Source organism: Pseudophryne corroboree, chromosome 9 (genome assembly GCF_028390025.1).
Source record: "Pseudophryne corroboree isolate aPseCor3 chromosome 9, aPseCor3.hap2, whole genome shotgun sequence".
NCBI lineage: Eukaryota > Metazoa > Chordata > Amphibia > Anura > Myobatrachidae > Pseudophryne > Pseudophryne corroboree.
In genome coordinates this window covers 85986544-86011301 of record NC_086452.1, presented here as the reverse complement: position 1 = coordinate 86011301, position 24758 = coordinate 85986544, and the positions used below count along the sequence as shown (strand labels likewise).

The 24758-nt window shown below is 45.8% G+C and overlaps 1 protein-coding gene across 1 annotated transcript in view; it reads right to left on the bottom strand.

Moving 5' to 3' along the window:
• Positions 1-20424, bottom strand: part of LOC134956715 (protein kinase C delta type-like) — a 70522-nt gene extending 50098 nt beyond the window's left edge. The window contains exons 1-4 of the mRNA XM_063938705.1: positions 20136-20424; positions 17446-17546; positions 15719-15889; positions 8380-8471 (exon numbers count right to left, since the gene is read on the bottom strand). Coding sequence (XP_063794775.1) covers positions 8380-8471; positions 15719-15889; positions 17446-17546; positions 20136-20298 — 527 coding nt within the window. The 5' untranslated portion in view covers positions 20299-20424. The remainder of the gene's footprint in view (positions 1-8379; positions 8472-15718; positions 15890-17445; positions 17547-20135) is intronic.
• Positions 20425-24758: the final 4334 nt, after the last annotated feature.

Sequence of the window (24758 nt, the reverse complement as noted above, 5' to 3'; positions counted from 1 at the left end):
ATTTTTCCGGACCTCTTCGCTCTTCTGGCTCTGTAAGGGGGCCGGCGGCGCGGCTCCGGTGACCCATCCAGGCTGAACCTGTGATCGTCCCTCTGGAGCTAATGTCCAGTAGCCTAAGAAGCCCAATCCACTCTGCACGCAGGTGAGTTCGCTTCTTCTCCCCTTAGTCCCTCGATGCAGTGAGCCTGTTGCCAGCAGGTCTCACTGAAAATAATAAACCTAAACTAAAACTTTCACAAAGAGCTCAGGAGAGCCCCTAGTGTGCACTAGAGATGAGCGCCGGAAATTTTTCGGGTTTTGTGTTTTGGTTTTGGGTTCGGTTCCGCGGCCGTGTTTTGGGTTCGACCGCGTTTTGGCAAAACCTCACCGAATTTTTTTTGTCGGATTCGGGTGTGTTTTGGATTCGGGTGTTTTTTTAAAAAAACCCTAAAAAACAGCTTAAATCATAGAATTTGGGGGTAATTTTGATCCCAAAGTATTATTAACCTCAAAAAACATAATTTACACTCATTTTCAGCCTATTCTGAACACATCACACCTCACAATATTATTTTTAGTCCTAAAATTTGCACCGAGGTCGCTGTGTGAGTAAGATAAGCGACCCTAGTGGCCGACACAAACACCGGGCCCATCTAGGAGTGGCACTGCAGTGTCACGCAGGATGGCCCTTCCAAAAAACCCTCCCCAAACAGCACATGACGCAAAGAAAAAAAGAGGCGCAATGAGGTAGCTGACTGTGTGAGTAAGATTAGCGACCCTAGTGGCCGACACAAACACCGGGCACATCTAGGAGTGGCACTGCAGTGTCACGCAGGATGTCCCTTCCAAAAAACCCTCCCCAAACAGCACATGACGCAAAGAAAAAAAGAGGCGCAATGAGGTAGCTGTGTGAGTAAGATTAGCGACCCTAGTGGCCGACACAAACACCGGGCCCATCTAGGAGTGGCACTGCAGTGTCACGCAGGATGTCCCTTCCAAAAAACCCTCCCCAATCAGCACATGATGCAAAGAAAAAGAAAAGAAAAAAGAGGTGCAAGATGGAATTATCCTTGGGCCCTCCCACCCACCCTTATGTTGTATAAACAAAACAGGACATGCACACTTTAACCAACCCATCATTTCAGTGACAGGGTCTGCCACACGACTGTGACTGATATGACGGGTTGGTTTGGACCCCCCCCCAAAAAAGAAGCAATTAATCTCTCCTTGCACAAACTGGCTCTACAGAGGCAAGATGTCCACCTCATCTTCACCCTCCGATATATCACCGTGTACATCCCCCTCCTCACAGATTATCAATTCGTCCCCACTGGAATCCACCATCTCAGCTCCCTGTGTACTTTGTGGAGGCAATTGCTGCTGGTCAATGTCTCCGCGGAGGAATTGATTATAATTCATTTTAATGAACATCATCTTCTCCACATTTTCTGGATGTAACCTCGTACGCCGATTGCTGACAAGGTGAGCGGCGGCACTAAACACTCTTTCGGAGTACACACTTGTGGGAGGGCAACTTAGGTAGAATAAAGCCAGTTTGTGCAAGGGCCTCCAAATTGCCTCTTTTTCCTGCCAGTATAAGTACGGACTGTGTGACGTGCCTACTTGGATGCGGTCACTCATATAATCCTCCACCATTCTATCAATGTTGAGAGAATCATATGCAGTGACAGTAGACGACATGTCCGTAATCGTTGTCAGGTCCTTCAGTCCGGACCAGATGTCAGCATCAGCAGTCGCTCCAGACTGCCCTGCATCACCGCCAGCGGGTGGGCTCGGAATTCTGAGCCTTTTCCTCGCACCCCCAGTTGCGGGAGAATGTGAAGGAGGAGATGTTGACAGGTCGCGTTCCGCTTGACTTGACAATTTTGTCACCAGCAGGTCTTTCAACCCCAGCAGACCTGTGTCTGCCGGAAAGAGAGATCCAAGGTAGGCTTTAAATCTAGGATCGAGCACGGTGGCCAAAATGTAGTGCTCTGATTTCAACAGATTGACCACCCGTGAATCCTTGTTAAGCGAATTAAGGGCTGCATCCACAAGTCCCACATGCCTAGCGGAATCGCTCCGTGTTAGCTCCTTCTTCAATGCCTCCAGCTTCTTCTGCAAAAGCCTGATGAGGGGAATGACCTGACTCAGGCTGGCAGTGTCTGAACTGACTTCACGTGTGGCAAGTTCAAAGGGCATCAGAACCTTGCACAACGTTGAAATCATTCTCCACTGCACTTGAGACAGGTGCATTCCATCTCCTATATCGTGCTCAATTGTATAGGCTTGAATGGCCTTTTGCTGCTCCTCCAACCTCTGAAGCATATAGAGGGTTGAATTCCACCTCGTTACCACTTCTTGCTTCAGATGATGGCAGGGCAGGTTCAGTAGTTTTTGGTGGTGCTCCAGTCTTCTGTACGTGGTGCCTGTACGCCGAAAGTGTCCCGCAATTTTTCTGGCCACCGACAGCATCTCTTGCACGCCCCTGTCGTTTTTTAAAAAATTCTGCACCACCAAATTCAAGGTATGTGCAAAACATGGGACGTGCTGGAATTTGCCCATATTTAATGCACACACAATATTGCTGGCGTTGTCCGATGCCACAAATCCACAGGAGAGTCCAATTGGGGTAAGCCATTCCGCGATGATCTTCCTCAGTTGCCGTAAGAGGTTTTCAGCTGTGTGCGTATTCTGGAAAGCGGTGATACAAAGCGTAGCCTGCCTAGGAAAGAGTTGGCGTTTGCGAGATGCTGCTACTGGTGCCGCCGCTGCTGTTCTTGCGGCGGGAGTCCATACATCTACCCAGTGGGCTGTCACAGTCATATAGTCCTGACCCTGCCCTGCTCCACTTGTCCACATGTCCGTGGTTAAGTGGACATTGGGTACAACTGCATTTTTTAGGACACTGGTGAGTCTTTTTCTGACGTCCGTGTACATTCTCGGTATCGCCTGCCTAGAGAAGTGGAACCTAGATGGTATTTGGTAACGGGGGCACACTGCCTCAATAAATTGTCTAGTTCCCTGTGAACTAACGGCGGATACCGGACGCACGTCTAACACCAACATAGTTGTCAAGGACTCAGTTATCCGCTTTGCAGTAGGATGACTGCTGTGATATTTCATCTTCCTCGCAAAGGACTGTTGAACAGTCAATTGCTTACTGGAAGTAGTACAAGTGGGCTTACGACTTCCCCTCTGGGATGACCATCGACTCCCAGCGGCAACAACAGCAGCGCCAGCAGCAGTAGGCGTTACACGCAAGGATGCATCGGAGGAATCCCAGGCAGGAAAGGACTCGTCAGACTTGCCAGTGACATGGCCTGCAGGACTATTGGCATTCCTGGGGAAGGAGGAAATTGACACTGAGGGAGTTGGTGGGGTGGTTTGCGTGAGCTTGGTTACAAGAGGAAGGGATTTACTGGTCAGTGGACTGCTTCCGCTGTCACCCAAAGTTTTTGAACTTGTCACTGACTTATTATGAATGCGCTGCAGGTGACGTATAAGGGAGGATGTTCCGAGGTGGTTAACGTCCTTACCCCTACTTATTACAGCTTGACAAAGGGAACACACGGCTTGACACCTGTTGTCCGCATTTCTGGTGAAATACCTCCACACCGAAGAGCTGATTTTTTTGGTATTTTCACCTGGCATGTCAACGGCCATATTCCTCCCACGGACAACAGGTGTCTCCCCGGGTGCCTGACTTAAACAAACCACCTCACCATCAGAATCCTCCTGGTCAATTTCCTCCCCAGCGCCAGCAACACCCATATCCTCCTCATCCTGGTGTACTTCAACACTGACATCTTCAATCTGACTATCAGGAACTGGACTGCGGGTGCTCCTTCCAGCACTTGCAGGGGGCATGCAAATAGTGGAAGGCGCATGCTCTTCACGTCCAGTGTTGGGAAGGTCAGGCATCGCAAACGACACAATTGGACTCTCCTTGTGGATTTGGGATTTCAAAGAACGCACAGTTCTTTGCGGTGCTTTTGCCAGCTTGAGTCTTTTCAGTTTTCTAGCGAGAGGCTGAGTGCTTCCATCCTCATGTGAAGCTGAACCACTAGCCATGAACATAGGCCAGGGCCTCAGCCGTTCCTTGCCACTCCGTGTGGTAAATGGCATATTGGCAAGTTTACGCTTCTCCTCCGACAATTTTATTTTAGGTTTTGGAGTCCTTTTTTTTCTGATATTTGGTGTTTTGGATTTGACATGCTCTGTACTATGACATTGGGCATCGGCCTTGGCAGACGACGTTGCTGGCATTTCATCGTCTCGGCCATGACTAGTGGCAGCAGCTTCAGCACGAGGTGGAAGTGGATCTTGATCTTTCCCTAATTTTGGAACCTCAACTTTTTTGTTCTCCATATTTTATAGGCAGAACTAAAAGGCACCTCAGGTAAACAATGGAGATGGATGGATTGGATAGTTTACTAGTATACAATTATGGACGGACTGCCACGGTTAGGTGGTATAAAAAAACCACGGTTAGGTGGTATATATTATAATAATAATACAATTATGGATGGACGGACTGCCTGCCGACTGCCGACACAGAGGTAGCCACAGCCGTGAACTACCGCACTGTACACTGGTTGATAAAGAGATAGTAGTATACTCGTAACAACTAGTATGACACTATGACGACGGTATAAAGAATGAAAAAAAAACCACGGTTAGGTGGTATATATTATAATAATAATACAATTATGGATGGACGGACTGCCTGCCGACTGCCGACACAGAGGTAGCCACAGCCGTGAACTACCGCACTGTACACTGGTTGATAAAGAGATAGTAGTATACTCGTAACAACTAGTATGACACTATGACGACGGTATAAAGAATGAAAAAAAAACCACGGTTAGGTGGTATATATTATAATAATAATACAATTATGGATGGACGGACTGCCTGCCGACTGCCGACACAGAGGTAGCCACAGCCGTGAACTACCGCACTGTACACTGGTTGATAAAGAGATAGTAGTATACTCGTAACAACTAGTATGACACTATGACGGTATAAAGAATGAAAAAAAAACCACGGTTAGGTGGTATATATTATAATAATAATACAATTATGGATGGACGGACTGCCTGCCGACTGCCGACACAGAGGTAGCCACAGCCGTGAACTACCGCACTGTACACTGGTTGATAAAGAGATAGTAGTATACTCGTAACAACTAGTATGACACTATGACGACGGTATAAAGATTAAAGAATGGAAAAAAAACCACGGTTAGGTGGTATATATTATAATAATAATACAATTATGGATGGACGGACTGCCTGCCGACTGCCGACACAGAGGTAGCCACAGCCGTGAACTACCGCACTGTACACTGGTTGATAAAGAGATAGTAGTATACTCGTAACAACTAGTATGACACTATGACGGTATAAAGAATGAAAAAAAAACCACGGTTAGGTGGTATATATTATAATAATAATACAATTATGGATGGACGGACTGCCTGCCGACTGCCGACACAGAGGTAGCCACAGCCGTGAACTACCGCACTGTACACTGGTTGATAAAGAGATAGTAGTATACTCGTAACAATTAGGATGACACTATGACGGTATAAAGAATGAAAAAAAAACCACGGTTAGGTGGTAGGTATATAATAATAAATAATACAATTCTGGTCGGACGGACTGCCTGCCGTGTGCCGACACAGAGGTAGCCACAGCCGTGAACTACCGCACTGTACACTGGTTGATAAAGAGATAGTAGTATACTCGTAACAATTAGGATGACACTATGACGGTATAAAGAATGAAAAAAAAACCACGGTTAGGTGGTAGGTATATAATAATAAATAATACAATTCTGGTCGGACGGACTGCCTGCCGTGTGCCGACACAGAGGTAGCCACAGCCGTGAACTACCGCACTGTACACTGGTTGATAAAGAGATAGTAGTATACTCGTAACAATTAGGATGACACTATGACGGTATAAAGAATGAAAAAAAAACCACGGTTAGGTGGTAGGTATATAATAATAAATAATACAATTCTGGTCGGACGGACTGCCTGCCGTGTGCCGACACAGAGGTAGCCACAGCCGTGAACTACCGCACTGTACACTGGTTGATAAAGAGATAGTAGTATACTCGTAACAATTAGGATGACACTATGACGGTATAAAGAATGAAAAAAAAACCACGGTTAGGTGGTAGGTATATAATAATAAATAATACAATTCTGGTCGGACGGACTGCCTGCCGTGTGCCGACACAGAGGTAGCCACAGCCGTGAACTACCGCACTGTACACTGGTTGATAAAGAGATAGTAGTATACTCGTAACAATTAGGATGACACTATGACGGTATAAAGAATGAAAAAAAAACCACGGTTAGGTGGTAGGTATATAATAATAAATAATACAATTCTGGTCGGACGGACTGCCTGCCGTGTGCCGACACAGAGGTAGCCACAGCCGTGAACTACCGCACTGTACACTGGTTGATAAAGAGATAGTAGTATACTCGTAACAATTAGGATGACACTATGACGGTATAAAGAATGAAAAAAAAACCACGGTTAGGTGGTAGGTATATAATAATAAATAATACAATTCTGGTCGGACGGACTGCCTGCCGTGTGCCGACACAGAGGTAGCCACAGCCGTGAACTACCGCACTGTACTGTGTCTGCTGCTAATATAGACTGGTTGATATTTAAAGAGATATTAGTAGTATACAACAATACTATACTGGTGGTCAGGCACTGGTCACCACTCCTGCAGCAAAAGTGTGCACTGTTAATTAATATAATTGTACTCCTGGCTCCTGCTAACAACCTGCAGTGCTCCCCAGTCTCCCCCACAATTAATTATAAGCTTTTAATTTATACATTGATGACTGTGCAGCACACTGGGCTGAGCTGAGTGCACACAGACTGAGTCACACTGTGTGACTGACTGTGCTGTGTATCGTTTTTTTTTTCAGGCAGAGAACGGATATAGCAGAGAGAAGTGAACGGATATATTATATTAAATAAAAGTTAACTAGCAACTGCACTGGTCACTGACTGTGGTAAACTAACTCTGTCTGCGACTCTGCACAATCTCTCTCTATCTAATCTATCTATCTCTATTCTAATGGAGAGGACGCCAGACACGTCCTCTCCCTATCAATCTCAATGCACGAGTGAAAATGGCGGCGACGCGCGGCTCCTTATATAGAATCCGAGTCTCGCGATAGAATCCGAGCCTCGCGAGAATCCGACAGCGTCATGATGACGTTCGGGCGCGCTCGGGTTAACCGAGCAAGGCGGGAAGATCCGAGTCGCTCGGACCCGTGGAAAAAAAAGTGAAGTTCGTGCGGGTTCGGATTCAAAGAAACCGAACCCGCTCATCTCTAGTGTGCACCCTTCTCGTCGGGCACAGAAAATCTAACTGAGGCTTGGAGGAGGGTCATAGGGGGAGGAGCCAGTGCACACCAGGTGATCCTAAAGCTTTCTTTAGATGTGCCCTGTCTCCTGCGGAGCCGCTATTCCCCATGGTCCTTACGGAGTTCCCAGCATCCACTAGGACGTCAGAGAAATAAACAGTAGCACTTTTTAGGACCATGTTTCAGGTTCCCCCTAGCAGACCAGGCCGACACTGTGTAGGCTTGGCTCGTGCAGAGTATATGCCATTTAGGTGATCTACACTAAAAAGGTCTACAGTCAATAGGTCGACCACTAATGGTCGACATGCATAAGGTCAACAGGGTCAAAAGGTCAACAGGATCATAAGGTCGACCTGGAATAAGTAGACAGTAGAAAATGTCATCAGGGTCAAAAAGTCAACATTGAAACAGACGACCCAAAAAAAGGTTGACACAAAAATTTTTTTGGGGGGTTTTGTCACTTTCCTGCTACAAAAAAGCCCCATTAGTGTACCGCTTTGCTCGCCATGCTTCGGGCAAGGTGCCTCGCTCCGCTACCGATGTGCTCGGTGCAGGTTACTATTCCCGGTCGTAGTCCACATGGATGGTAAAGTATGCAAAAGTTGAAAAAAATAAATGAAAAAATGTGTGTCGATCATATGTGTATCGACTACTGTCATGACCACCTTTAGAACCTGTTGACATTTTAAACTGTCTACCTTTTACATGTCAACCTTTTGACCATGTCGAGTTAAAGCATGTCAGCCATTAGTGGTCGACCATTTGACTTTAGATTTTTTAGTGTAGATCTATACCCCAGATACCAGAGTATTAATAACCCAATTCTAAGATATGACGCGTATAATTCATGCCTTTAAATATTGTGTTATCTGTTTCTACACATCAGGAGATCCCTTTCCACTGAATAAAAAAGTATATTTATAATATATAATCTATCATTAAGTCCTTCCTCTATCCTGTGGCTCTAACAAGATATTATTCTATGTCCTCACCTTGCACTGGAGATGGTAACAGGCCCATTCCTCTTTAGGAGATGTTCTAAATCACCGCCACTCGCGTATTCCATCCCAAGGAGCACGTGTTCCTGTTTATGGGAGACTGAATAGTGTTATTATACATGGCAGGAAAGCCGGGGAAGGGGGGGGGGGGGGGGGGGGGGAGGTGGGCCGTGGGGAATGTCATCTTCTGACCAAAATAAGTAAAGATAAATTATATACATTATTCCTTTTAAAAAATGTACTTTACTTCTTTTCTCCTCATGGGAATATAATGTACAGTCATGGGGAGGACAAGGAGAACAGAAAGAGGACAGGGGACAAAAGGGGCAAAGTAGTATCTTACTATACTGCAGTTTATGGAACATGTTTACACTGAGTTATTAAGTCACAGCAGAAGAAAAGGAGTGTATACTAGAGATGAGCGCCTGAAATTTTTCGGGTTTTGTGTTTTGGTTTTTGGGTTCGGTTCCGCGGCCGTGTTTTGGGTTCGACCGCGTTTTGGCAAAACCTCACCGAATTTTTTTTGTCGGATTCGGGTGTGTTTTGGATTCGGGTGTTTTTTTAAAAAAACACTAAAAAACAGCTTAAATCATAGAATTTGGGGGTCATTTTGATCCCATATTATTATTAACCTCAAAAACCATAATTTCCACTCATTTTCAGTCTATTCTGAATACATCACACCTCACAATATTATTTTTAGTCCTAAAATTTGCACCAAGGTCGCTGGATGACTAAGCTAAGCGACACTAGTGGCCGACACAAACACCTGGCCCATCTAGGAGTGGCACTGCAGTGTCACGCAGGATGTCCCTTCCAAAAAACCCTCCCCAATCAGCACATGACGCAAAGAAAAAAAGAGGCGCAATGAGGTAGCTGACTGTGTGAGTAAGATAAGCGACCCTAGTGGCCGACACAAACACCGGGCCCATTTAGGAGTGGCACTGCAGTGTCACGCAGGATGTCCCTTCCAAAAAACCCTCCCCAATCAGCACATGACGCAAAGAAAAAAAGAGGCGCAATGAGGTAGCTGACTGTGTGAGTAAGATTAGCGACCCTAGTGGCCGACACAAACACCGGGCCCATTTAGGAGTGGCACTGCAGTGTCACGCAGGATGTCCCTTCCAAAAAACCCTCCCCAATCAGCACATGACGCAAAGAAAAAAAGAGGCGCAATGAGGTAGCTGACTGTGTGAGTAAGATTAGCGACCCTAGTGGCCGACACAAACACCGGGCCCATTTAGGAGTGGCACTGCAGTGTCACGCAGGATGTCCCTTCCAAAAAACCCTCCCCAATCAGCACATGACGCAAAGAAAAAAAGAGGCGCAATGAGGTAGCTGACTGTGTGAGTAAGATTAGCGACCCTAGTGGCCGACACAAACACCGGGCCCATTTAGGAGTGGCACTGCAGTGTCACGCAGGATGTCCCTTCCAAAAAACCCTCCCCAATCAGCACATGACGCAAAGAAAAAAAGAGGCGCAATGAGGTAGCTGACTGTGTGAGTAAGATTAGCGACCCTAGTGGCCGACACAAACACCGGGCCCATTTAGGAGTGGCACTGCAGTGTCACGCAGGATGTCCCTTCCAAAAAACCCTCCCCAATCAGCACATGACGCAAAGAAAAAAAGAGGCGCAATGAGGTAGCTGACTGTGTGAGTAAGATTAGCGACCCTAGTGGCCGACACAAACACCGGGCCCATTTAGGAGTGGCACTGCAGTGTCACGCAGGATGTCCCTTCCAAAAAACCCTCCCCAATCAGCACATAACGCAAAGAAAAAAAGAGGCGCAATGAGGTAGCTGACTGTGTGAGTAAGATTAGCGACCCTAGTGGCCGACACAAACACCGGGCCCATTTAGGAGTGGCACTGCAGTGTCACGCAGGATGTCCCTTCCAAAAAACCCTCCCCAAACAGCACATGACGCAAAGAAAAATAAAAGAAAAAAGAGGTGCAAGATGGAATTGTCCTTGGGCCCTCCCACCCACCCTTATGTTGTATAAACAAAACAGGACATGCACACTTTAACCAACCCATCATTTCAGTGACAGGGTCTGCCACACGACTGTGACTGATATGACGGGTTGGTTTGGACCCCCCCCCCCCCAAAAAAGAAGCAATTAATCTCTCCTTGCACAAACTGGCTCTACAGAGGCAAGATGTCCACCTCATCATCACCCTCCGATATATCACCGTGTACATCCCCCTCCTCACAGATTATCAATTCGTCCCCACTGGAATCCACCATCTCAGCTCCCTGTGTACTTTGTGGAGGCAATTGCTGCTGGTCAATGTCTCCGCGGAGGAATTGATTATAATTCATTTTAATGAACATCATCTTCTCCACATTTTCTGGATGTAACCTCGTACGCCGATTGCTGACAAGGTGAGCGGCGGCACTAAACACTCTTTCGGAGTACACACTTGTGGGAGGGCAACTTAGGTAGAATAAAGCCAGTTTGTGCAATGGCCTCCAAATTGCCTCTTTTTCCTGCCAGTATAAGTATGGACTGTGTGACGTGCCTACTTGGATGCGGTCACTCATATAATCCTCCACCATTCTTTCAATGGTGAGAGAATCATATGCAGTGACAGTAGACGACATGTCCGTAATCGTTGTCAGGTCCTTCAGTCCGGACCAGATGTCAGCATCAGCAGTCACTCCAGACTGCCCTGCATCACCGCCAGCGGGTGGGCTCGGAATTCTGAGCCTTTTCCTCGCACCCCCAGTTGCGGGAGAATGTGAAGGAGGAGATGTTGACAGGTCGCGTTCCGCTTGACTTGACAATTTTCTCACCAGCAGGTCTTTCAACCCCAGCAGACTTGTGTCTGCCGGAAAGAGAGATCCAAGGTAGGCTTTAAATCTAGGATCGAGCACGGTGGCCAAAATTTAGTGCTCTGATTTCAACAGATTGACCACCCGTGAATCCTTGTTAAGCGAATTAAGGGCTCCATCCACAAGTCCCACATGCCTAGCGGAATCGCTCCGTGTTAGCTCCTCCTTCAATGTCTCCAGCTTCTTCTGCAAAAGCCTGATGAGGGGAATGACCTGACTCAGGCTGGCAGTGTCTGAACTGACTTCACGTGTGGCAAGTTCAAAGGGCATCAGAACCTTGCACAACGTTGAAATCATTCTCCACTGCGCTTGAGACAGGTGCATTCCACCTCCTATATCGTGCTCAATTGTATAGGCTTGAATGGCCTTTTGCTGCTCCTCCAACCTCTGAAGCATATAGAGGGTTGAATTCCACCTCGTTACCACTTCTTGCTTCAGATGATGGCAGGGCAGGTTCAGTAGTTTTTGGTGGTGCTCCAGTCTTCTGTACGTGGTGCCTGTACGCCGAAAGTGTCCCGCAATTTTTCTGGCCACCGACAGCATCTCTTGCACGCCCCTGTCGTTTTTTAAATAATTCTGCACCACCAAATTCAAGGTATGTGCAAAACATGGGACGTGCTGGAATTTGCCCATATTTAATGCACACACAATATTGCTGGCGTTGTCCGATGCCACAAATCCACAGGAGAGTCCAATTGGGGTAAGCCATTCCGCGATGATCTTCCTCAGTTGCCGTAAGAGGTTTTCAGCTGTGTGCGTATTCTGGAAACCGGTGATACAAAGCGTAGCCTGCCTAGGAAAGAGTTGGCGTTTGCGAGATGCTGCTACTGGTGCCGCCGCTGCTGTTCTTGCGGCGGGAGTCCATACATCTACCCAGTGGGCTGTCACAGTCATATAGTCCTGACCCTGCCCTGCTCCACTTGTCCACATGTCCGTGGTTAAGTGGACATTGGGTACAGCTGCATTTTTTAGGACACTGGTGACTCTTTTTCTGAGGTCTGTGTAAATTTTCGGTATCGCCTGCCTAGAGAAATGGAACCTAGATGGTATTTGGTACCGGGGACACAGTACCTCCAACAAGTCTCTAGTTGGCTCTGCAGTAATGATGGATACCGGAACCACGGTTCTCACCACCCAGGATGCCAAGGCCTCAGTTATCCGCTTTGCAGTAGGATGACTGCTGTGATATTTCATCTTCCTCGCAAAGGACTGTTGGACAGTCAATTGCTTGGTGGAAGTAGTAAAAGTGGTCTTACGACTTCCCCTCTGGGATGACCATCGACTCCCAGCAGCAACAACAGCAGCGCCAGCAGCAGTAGGCGTTACACGCAAGGATGCATCGGAGGAATCCCAGGCAGGAGAGGACTCGTCAGAATTGCCAGTGACATTGCCTGCAGGACTATTGGCATTCCTGGGGAAGGAGGAAATTGACACTGAGGGAGTTGGTGGGGTGGTTTGCGTGAGCTTGGTTACAAGAGGAAGGGATTTACTGGTCAGTGGACTGCTTCCGCTGTCACCCAAAGTTTTTGAACTTGTCACTGACTTATTATGAATGCGCTGCAGGTGACGTATAAGGGAGGATGTTCCGAGGTGGTTAACGTCCTTACCCCTACTTATTACAGCTTGACAAAGGGAACACACGGCTTGACACCTGTTGTCCGCATTTCTGTTGAAATAGTTCCACACCGAAGAGCTGATTTTTTTGGTATTTTCACCAGGCATGTCAACGGCCATATTCCTCCCACGGACAACAGGTGTCTCCCCGGGTGCCTGACTTAAACAAACCACCTCACCATCAGAATCCTCCTGGTCAATTTCCTCCCCAGCGCCAGCAACACCCATATCCTCCTCATCCTGGTGTACTTCAACACTGACATCTTCAATCTGACTATCAGGAACTGGACTGCGGGTGCTCCTTCCAGCACTTGCAGGGGGCGTGCAAATGGTGGAAGGCGCATGCTCTTCACGTCCAGTGTTGGGAAGGTCAGGCATCGCAACCGACACAATTGGACTCTCCTTGTGGATTTGGGATTTCGAAGAACGCACAGTTCTTTGCGGTGCTACTGCTTTTGCCAGCTTGAGTCTTTTCATTTTTCTAGCGAGAGGCTGAGTGCCTCCATCCTCATGTGAAGCTGAACCACTAGCCATGAACATAGGCCAGGGCCTCAGCCGTTCCTTGCCACTCCGTGTGGTAAATGGCATATTGGCAAGTTTACGCTTCTCCTCCGACAATTTTATTTTAGGTTTTGGAGTCCTTTTTTTACTGATATTTGGTGTTTTGGATTTGACATGCTCTGTACTATGACATTGGGCATCGGCCTTGGCAGACGACGTTGCTGGCATTTCATCGTCTCGGCCATGACTAGTGGCAGCAGCTTCAGCACGAGGTGGAAGTGGATCTTGATCTTTCCCTAATTTTGGAACCTCAACATTTTTGTTCTCCATATTTTAATAGGCACAACTAAAAGGCACCTCAGGTAAACAATGGAGATGGATGGATACTAGTATACAATTATGGACGGACTGCCGAGTGCCGACACAGAGGTAGCTACAGCCGTGAACTACCGTACTGTGTCTGCTGCTAATATAGACTGGTTGATAAAGAGATGTCGTAGTATGTATGTATGAAGAAGAAAGAAAAAAAAACCACGGTTAGGTGGTATACAATTATGGACGGACTGCCGAGTGCCGACACAGAGGTAGCCACAGCCGTGAACTACCGTACTGTACTGTGTCTGCTGCTAATATAGACTGGTTGATAAAGAGATGTCGTAGTATGTATGTATAAAGAAGAAAGAAAAAAAAACCACGGTTAGGTGGTATACAATTATGGACGGACTGCCGAGTGCCGACACAGAGGTAGCCACAGCCGTGAACTACCGTACTGTACTGTGTCTGCTGCTAATATAGACTGGTTGATAAAGAGATGTCGTAGTATGTATGTATGAAGAAGAAAGAAAAAAAAACCACGGTTAGGTGGTATACAATTATGGACGGACTGCCGAGTGCCGACACAGAGGTAGCCACAGCCGTGAACTACCGTACTGTACTGTGTCTGCTGCTAATATAGACTGGTTGATAAAGAGATGTCGTAGTATGTATGTATAAAGAAGAAAGAAAAAAAAACCACGGTTAGGTGGTATACAATTATGGACGGACTGCCGAGTGCCGACACAGAGGTAGCCACAGCCGTGAACTACCGTACTGTACTGTGTCTGCTGCTAATATAGACTGGTTGATAAAGAGATGTAGTAGTATGTATGTATAAAGAAGAAAGAAAAAAAAACCACGGGTAGGTGGTATACAATTATGGATGGACTGCCGAGTGCCGACACAGAGGTAGCTACAGCCGTGAACTACCGTACTGTGTCTGCTGCGACTGGATGATAAATAATGATATAAAAAATATATATATATCACTACTGCAGCCGGACAGGTATATATATTATATAATGACGGACCTGCTGGACACTGTCTGTCAGCAGAATGAGTTTTTTATAGAATAAAAAAAAAAACACCAGTGAAGTCACACGACGAGTGTTTAACTTTTTCAGGCAATCACAATATAGTATACTACTAACTATACTGGTGGTCAGTGTGGTCAGGTCACTGGTCAGTCACACTGGCAGTGGCACTCCTGCAGCAAAAGTGTGCACTGTTTAATTTTAATATAATATGTACTCCTGGCTCCTGCTATAACCTATAACTGGCACTGCAGTGCTCCCCAGTCTCCCCCACAATTATAAGCTGTGTGAGCTGAGCACAGTCAGATATATAATATATACATAGATGATGCAGCACACTGGGCTGAGCAGTGCACACAGATATGGTATGTGACTGTCTTGTACTCCTGGCTCCTGCTATAACCTATAACTGGCACTGCAGTGCTCCCCAGTCTCCCCCACAATTATAAGCTGTGTGAGCTGAGCACAGTCAGATATATAATATATACATAGATGATGCAGGCATGCAGCACACTGGGCTGAGCAGTGCACACAGATATGGTATGTGACTGAGTCACTGTGTGTACCGTTTTTTTCAGGCAGAGAACGGATATATTAAATAAAACAACTGCACTGCTGGTGGTCACTGTGGTCAGTCACTAAACTCTGCACTCTCTTCTACAGTATCAGCCTCAGGTCAATCTCTCTCTCTCTCTCCTAATCTAAATGGAGAGGACGCCAGCCACGTCCTCTCCCTATCAATCTCAATGCACGTGTGAAAATGTCGGCGACGCGCGGCTCCTTATATAGAATCCGAGTCTCGCGTGAATCCGACAGCGTCATGATGACGTTCGGGCGCGCTCGGGTTAACCGAGCAAGGCGGGAAGATCCGAGTCGCTCGGACCCGTGAAAAAAAACATGAAGTTCGTGCGGGTTCGGATTCAGAGAAACCGAACCCGCTCATCTCTAGTGTATACATATATATATATATATATATACACATATATGTGTGTGTGAGTGTACATTTAGCAATAAAGAGGCAGTCACAGCCGTACCTTGGTCTGGTCAGCGAAGTGGCTGTGAATGAGGAAAGGGCACCCAGATGCAAGTTCTAACACTTTCCTCTCCACAAAGGCCATTTCAGGATCTATCTCTAGCAGTTGTTTCTTGCTCATTATCTTTACCGCCAACAACTGACTGGTGTGCGAGTCTGCTGCTAGCAGGACCTAGAGGAAATATTACAGTGTCAGCCTCATTAACAACACAGGGACATAAAAGCAAATACATTGTTGTCCAACAAGGATTATGTATTTAAGTCTTATTAATGTAAAAGAAAAAATAAGAAAAAATGCAGATGCACATTCATAGTACCAAGCACTGCTATTCTGGATAATTACAATGACCTCTGCAATCTAACATAGAACAAAATCAAGGTGCTTGGCATACTTTTTGGCCAATAAATACCAGTCCTCCAACCAGCGTCCAGGTGACCTCATCTTGTGAGTCCCTAACACTATGATTCAAGTCTGGAGAGCGGAACCCGCCAAGCCAGCAAAGGCCAGCAACCGCAAGGCACCACACTAGTGATAGATTAGAGTGTTAAGAAGAAAAATATTACTGTACATATGTGAAAGACAAATTATAAAGTGTTAAACTGGTAAATAAAATACTAACGCATACCTACCAACATCTGTATCTTGAGATCCCCCCAAGCTGCAAAGCCACATGTGTCACCAAAAGGGAGTGTGGCTTGTGGGGAAGGGGTGTGGCTTCACTGCAATGCCGCAATTGTGGGCCACGACTCCCATTTCAGTCACAGTGGGGGCATACCCAGTGCTCTGTGAGCTGCTGGCCATGCCTAGTCCCTCTAGCTCCTGTGTGTTTTCACTGCTGTTCTATTTTGCACTAAGCAGAGCAGTAGGTGACAGGGGGTCTCCCAACTGCCCCCACCACAGGACACTGCTGCCCGCAGAAGGGACAGTGGGACAGACCCAAAAAAAAGGGACTGTCCCGTGAAAATCAGGACAGTTGGGAGGTATGCTAAAGTGCTAAATAGAGTGTTACAATGTGATGCTCCAATTAGCCAGGCTACACCGACTCAGGGGCCCCCGTGCCTCAAGATCACATCCAAGACTGACAAACTGTATAAATATATTCAGGCCTTACCATAATCGTGCCTTTCCCAATCTGTAGTATGTCTGCGCTAAATACCCATGCTAATTAAAAACACCTTTGGGCAGGTGGCAACATTAATTAGTTATAACTGATGCTGCACTGAAAAGATAAGAATAAAAGTGGAAATGTAGAGTTAATAAAAGGGGTGACTATAGTGGTAGGAGGTCAGACTTTACACTTTTGCACAGTGCGTCTATCTTTCCAGGCTTCTATCACCCCACATATTGTCTCCTTATTATACCACAACCACACCACAGAGCACAATGACGTGACACTATCACCATCACAGCACTATAAATTACATGTGTGATTCCTCCAAAATGGGGATCATTTCACCCTTTACATCTTCCATTTTTACTCATCATCTTATCTGAGGAGCAGGGGAGCTGTGTGCCAGTCTGGCCGCCCTTATACCCCACCGGCTGCAGCTGTGGAGGAGCCGCTAGGAGCCACAGAACTGTCTGTGTGGGTAGAATGGTCATTACATAGAATGGTGAATCAAAACTGACACTGACTGAAATTGCACGGCAGCCTTGTTCATCTCTAATAACATCCACAATCAGACATATAGTAAATCCCCTGTGACAACTGAAACCTCATTGCTTACCTTCCCAAAAGCACCTTGGCCTAAGTGATGGTAAAACGTCAGTCTCTGGATGGTGCGAGAGACTGCATCTCTGAGGCAGGGGGATGAAGCACTGCTGGTTCCTAATGGAGGGAGAAAAGGGACATGAGACCATTGCAACAACTCCCATAGATTATACTGTAGAACATTAATAAGCTCACATCTTTATTACAGTAGAAAACCAGGGATATGAAGATTTCCATTCAATTATCCTTCTTCCTACTGAGTGCTCAGTGCAGTCATACATAGTAATTAATACTGCTTTCACATTGCTTTTAGCAGTTCGCACCTGAGACTGTGCACGGGTCCTTCCTTGGTGTGACCTGCTTGAGACCCCTATCAGACTGGCGGCCTTGACACAGCATATAGCCATGTCAATGACGTCACTGCGTCACATGCGATGGCCTCCAAGCTCCGCTTACACCCATAAAGTGAATGGGTAGAGGGTCTCATCAGCCCGGCAATCTGTTCACACCACACAGCAACTTATTATGTGATATGGAGGCACACTGGGGCATTTTATTTCAGGGAACACTGGGGCATATTGTATGATTTCAGGGGAACACTGGGGTGTTTGATGTGATTTGGGGGCACGGTGTGGCATATAATGTTAATTGGGGGCACATTGTTTCATTTAATTTTAATTGGGGGCACACTAGAGCATAATATGTGATATGGCAGCACATTGGGGTGTTTGGGGTGATTTGGGGCACAGTGTGGAGTATAATGTGAATTGGGGCACATTGTACAATATAATGGTAATTGGGGTCAGTATGCACAGTATATGAATTAAGAGCACTCTTTTGCGTAGTGGCGGTGGTGGTAGGGAGGGCCCAAAGCATATGTTTACACCTGGGCCCACCACTCGCTAGTTCTGCCTCTGGGGAGAAGTAGTTATCAAACTCCACGAAATATACCTTGACCTCGTTGTGTAATGCAATCTTTAGAAAGGGGAGGGTGTGCAACAAATAATTACTGGCTTAGTACATTACATGGTCAGAAGATTTGTAATATGGTTGGGTGGAGACTTCATCTGGGGGACACTTCGGTCTCACCTTTATTGGATGAGTATATGAGAAGGATGCTAGTAGCTGTTTTTTAAATTTAAACTGAGGAAGGGGTTGGGGGGAGGAGCTTATATACCGCTAGAAAATAGTTATCTCATTAATTGCTGACGCTTCTATCCCTCATGGTAAGACGTGTCCCCCAGATGAAGGAAAGAGATAATCATGCTTCCATCGTCCTGACCCCAGGTCATTGCTGGGTGACCCCATCATACAGCCCAACAAGAACCTTTGCAATCTGTTGGACCATTATGCAATATATAACACCTATCCTTGTGTATCAAGGCCTATTTCCCTATAGATTATAAACTTGCGGGCAGGGCCTTCTTACCTCTATGTCTGTCTGTTATTACCCAGTTTTGTTTTATTACTGTTGTTTCCAAATATAAAGCACAATGGAATTTGCTGCACTATGTAAGAAACTTAATAAATAAATATATCTGATTGAAAGTTAAAAATGTTTATGATTAAGGTGGCAATTCTGTATCCTGTATTTTATAATGCAATATTATGTTGACAAATATTAATGTAAATTAGTGTATGGGTTTCTCTCACCAGAACTGGATTAAAGCGGGGGCAACAGGGGAGGTCGTCCCTGGGCCCCAACACATTAGGGCCCCCCACATACTGCTGTGTCCCCCTGAGCCGGCAGCATGTAGTGTGGTGTGCGCTTGTCTTTCCGTTTGCTGCTCTGGGATTCCGGCCGCCGGCTACTGCTCCTCTGTGATGGTCTAGGGCAGTGAGTGTCTCATGCACAAGGGAGGGGTAGGGGGTCTCTGCGAGGTGTGTATGTGTCAAGCACAGGGTGTGAGGGGGGGTACCGGTGTCTCCGTGATGTATGTGTTCTGCACGGCATGGGGGGTGGTATGTGTATGTGACACGCACGGGGAGGAAGCGGGATCTCCTTGATGTATGGTGGGTTACACACGAGGGGGCCATTTAGCTTCTAGATATAAGACTTATACTGGCAAACTTGGTTTTGCTTTTTAGACTATTGCCGCTTTACATCTAAAGGTTAAGTCGCCAAAATCTCTCGGCTGCCTGCAACCCACAGACTTTACATTTAGCCCATAATCTTTACTTCTAATTCACATTAATCAGTATAGCTAATTACTATACACACTGCAAGTGACTGACGCTTCCTTGTCACTGGCAGCTCCACATTACCCTCTACACATACACTTACATCACCCGCATCCTATTCCTTACCCTGAGTATCATTACTCTAAACCAGAGCTCTTATTTGTCTCTGATTCCAAAGAGCAGAACTATGGCAAAAACAGATTGCACCATAATACATGTGGTGTAAATGGGGCTTTACCAATACTTGTGGAGGAGATACCATACATAAAAGTTGGGTTGTTATCCATGGGGCACAATATTTTATCCTGGATATAATTCAAACCTTATTACTAATAAATACAAATATTGTCATTTATAAGCATTCTTGGATTTACAAAAAAGCTTAGCATTGTGTAAATAAATTCACAGAAATGTATTTTCAGATATTAGTAGTAGAGGACTCAGCACTTGTCTACTATAGCACATCCTACCAAAATACATTCAGTGTCTGTATAAAACCAGTTTGTATGTATGGGTTACACTTACTCTTTCTTTCTGCAGCGCCTTTCATGCTACCATTGCTGGCACTCTCATCAGAGCTGGATGACAACTTTCTAGCTACTCTCTTTCTCTTGATGGAAACTTTCTCATTATCAGAGGAGTCAGAGGAAATCCTCCTCTTCCAAACAAAACTGGGCATGATGTTCATCTTTATCCCTGCAGATGTTGTAATTGACTTATCTGTCGCTGTCTTCTGTATGGCTCTCTTCTGCACCGCTGTCTACTGCACCACTGTCGTCTCCAATATGGCCGCCGGCTTCCTCTCTGGCCCAACTGTCACTCTGGCACCAGTGGTTGAATGTAAGCAGCTTGGTTGCCATGACGACAGCTGCCCATATCCCCATGCTACATACATGTTGTATGCTGGGTGTGTCTATATGCATGTAACATCAATTGGGAGGCATGTATGTGTGAAATTAGCACTGGACTAAATAGGGGTTTCCTAAATTATGGGGTGGGAGTAATTTTATCAATGCATACTGATTAGAATAAAATGTATTTTATTGAACTGGGTTTGTCAATTATTAATTTTTTTATTAAAAACATTAATGGATTATTTATTTATACATTATTACGTTATTTATATAGCATACACATGTTGGACAGTACTTCACCGGTAACATTTCAGTTACTGACATCAGCCCCTGTCCCAGTGGAGCTTACAATCTGTATTCCCTATCACAGTGGTACCAGGACACCACACAGGTCACATGTCCCAGTCCCCCGGCAGGTGCCCTGTGTATGACCAACTGTCACATGTTACATATCCACAGGTGACTAGGAAACAGGAACTGTGTGGGGTCCTGAGGGCCGAGTGTGGGAACCTGCGCCCTATCATATGGACAGTTTATAACTACACCAAATAGTTCTTAAAAAGATAAAACACAGGACAAACAGATGTAAAATAAATCACATTATTTACACTGAGAGGTGAACACAGATGTGTCTTACAGGTTACACTGAGAATGGTGCTCAGCCATGGACCTGTCCCCGCCGGCCGCTCAGAGGTGTTAAAAATAAACTAATAAATAAACATAAAAAATCACCTAAGCAGTAGAGATGAGCGGGTTCGGTTTCTCTGAATCCGAACCCGCCCGAACTTCATGTTTTTTTTCACGGGTCCGAGCGACTCGGATCTTCCCGCCTTGCTCGGTTAACCCGAGCGCGCCCGAACGTCATCATGACGCTGTCGGATTCTCGCGAGGCTCGGATTCTATCGCGAGACTCGGATTCTATATAAGGAGCCGCGCGTCGCCGCCATTTTCACACGTGCATTGAGATTGATAGGGAGAGGACGTGGCTGGCGTCCTCTCCATTTAGATTAGGGTTGAGAGAGAGAGAGATTGACCTGAGGCTGTGATACTGTAGAAGAGAGTGCAGAGTTTAGTGACTGACGACCACAGTGACCACCAGACAGTGCAGTTGTTTGTTTTATTTAATATATCCGTTCTCTGCCTGAAAAAAACGATACACACAGTGACTCAGTCACATACCATATCTGTGTGCACTGCTCAGCCCAGTGTGCTGCATCAATGTATATATATATCTGACTGTGCTCAGCTCACACAGCTTATAATTGTGGGGGAGACTGGGGAGCACTGCAGTGCCAGTTATAGGTTATAGCAGGAGCCAGGAGTACATAATATTATATTAAAATTAAACAGTGCACACTTTTGCTGCAGGAGTGCCACTGCCAGTGTGACTAGTGACCAGTGACCTGACCACCAGTATATATAATATTAGTAGTATACTATCTCTTTATCAACCAGTCTATAATAGCAGCAGACACAGTACAGTGCGGTAGTTCACGGCTGTGGCTACCTCTGTGTCGGCACTCGGCAGCCCGTCCATAATTGTATATACCACCTAACCGTGGTTTTTTTTTCTTTCTTTATACATACATACTAGTTACGAGTATACTATCTCTTTATCAACCAGTCTATATATTAGCAGCAGACACAGTACAGTGCGGTAGTTCACGGCTGTGGCTACCTCTGTGTCGGCACTCGGCAGCCCGTCCATAATTGTATATACCACCTAACCGTGGTTTTTTTTTCTTTCTTTATACATACATACTAGTTACGAGTATACTATCTCTTTATCAACCAGTCTATATATTAGCAGCAGACACAGTACAGTGCGGTAGTTCACGGCTGTGGCTACCTCTGTGTCGGCACTCGGCAGCCCGTCCATAATTGTATATACCACCTAACCGTGGTTTTTTTTTCTTTCTTTATACATACATACTAGTTACGAGTATACTATCTCTTTATCAACCAGTCTATATTAGCAGCAGACACAGTACAGTGCGGTAGTTCACGGCTGTGGCTACCTCTGTGTCGGCACTCGGCAGCCCGTCCATAATTGTATATACCACCTAACCGTGGTTTTTTTTTCTTTCTTTATACATACATACTAGTTACGAGTATACTATCTCTTTATCAACCAGTCTATATATTAGCAGCAGACACAGTACAGTGCGGTAGTTCACGGCTGTGGCTACCTCTGTGTCGGCACTCGGCAGCCCGTCCATAATTGTATATACCACCTAACCGTGGTTTTTTTTTCTTTCTTTATACATACATACTAGTTACGAGTATACTATCTCTTTATCAACCAGTCTATATATTAGCAGCAGACACAGTACAGTGCGGTAGTTCACGGCTGTGGCTACCTCTGTGTCGGCACTCGGCAGCCCGTCCATAATTGTATATACCACCTAACCGTGGTTTTTTTTCTTTCTTTATACATACATACTAGTTACGAGTATACTATCTCTTTATCAACCAGTCTATATATTAGCAGCAGACACAGTACAGTGCGGTAGTTCACGGCTGTGGCTACCTCTGTGTCGGCACTCGGCAGCCCGTCCATAATTGTATATACCACCTAACCGTGGTTTTTTTTTCTTTCTTTATAGTCATACTAGTTACGAGTATACTATCTCTTTATCAACCAGTCTATAATAGCAGCAGACACAGTACAGTGCGGTAGTTCACGGCTGTGGCTACCTCTGTGTCGGCACTCGGCAGCCCGTCCATAATTGTATATACCACCTAACCGTGGTTTTTTTTTCTTTCTTTATACATACATACTAGTTACGAGTATACTATCTCTTTATCAACCAGTCTATATATTAGCAGCAGACACAGTACAGTGCGGTAGTTCACGGCTGTGGCTACCTCTGTGTCGGCACTCGGCAGCCCGTCCATAATTGTATATACCACCTAACCGTGGTTTTTTTTTCTTTCTTTATACATACATACTAGTTACGAGTATACTATCTCTTTATCAACCAGTCTATATATTAGCAGCAGACACAGTACAGTGCGGTAGTTCACGGCTGTGGCTACCTCTGTGTCGGCACTCGGCAGCCCGTCCATAATTGTATATACCACCTAACCGTGGTTTTTTTTTCTTTCTTTATACATACATACTAGTTACGAGTATACTATCTCTTTATCAACCAGTCTATATATTAGCAGCAGACACAGTACAGTGCGGTAGTTCACGGCTGTGGCTACCTCTGTGTCGGCACTCGGCAGCCCGTCCATAATTGTATATACCACCTAACCGTGGTTTTTTTTTCTTTCTTTATACATACATACTAGTTACGAGTATACTATCTCTTTATCAACCAGTCTATATATTAGCAGCAGACACAGTACAGTGCGGTAGTTCACGGCTGTGGCTACCTCTGTGTCGGCACTCGGCAGGCAGTCCGTCCATAATTGTATACCACCTAACCGTGGTTTTTTTTTCTTTCTTCTTTATACATACATAGTTACATAGACATCTCTTTATCAACCAGTCTATATTAGCAGCAGACACAGTACAGTACGGTAGTTCACGGCTGTGGCTACCTCTGTGTCTGCACTCGGCAGGCAGTCCATAATTGTATACTAGTATCCATCTCCATTGTTTACCTGAGGTGCCTTTTAGTTGTGCCTATTAAAATATGGAGAACAAAAATGTTGAGGTTCCAAAATTAGGGAAAGATCAAGATCCACTTCCACCTCGTGCTGAAGCTGCTGCCACTAGTCATGGCCGAGACGATGAAATGCCAGCAACGTCGTCTGCCAAGGCCGATGCCCAATGTCATAGTACAGAGCATGTCAAATCCAAAACACCAAATATCAGAAAAAAAAGGACTCCAAAACCTAAAATAAAATTGTCGGAGGAGAAGCGTAAACTTGCCAATATGCCATTTACGACACGGAGTGGCAAGGAACGGCTGAGGCCCTGGCCTATGTTCATGGCTAGTGGTTCAGCTTCACATGAGGATGGAAGCACTCAGCCTCTCGCTAGAAAAATGAAAAGACTCAAGCTGGCAAAAGCAGCACAGCAAAGAACTGTGCATTCTTCGAAATCCCAAATCCACAAGGAGAGTCCAATTGTGTCGGTTGCGATGCCTGACCTTCCCAACACTGGACGTGAAGAGCATGCGCCTTCCACCATTTGCACGCCCCCTGCAAGTGCTGGAAGGAGCACCCGCAGTCCAGTTCCTGATAGTCAGATTGAAGATGTCAGTGTTGAAGTACACCAGGATGAGGAGGATATGGGTGTTGCTGGCGCTGGGGAGGAAATTGACCAGGAGGATTCTGATGG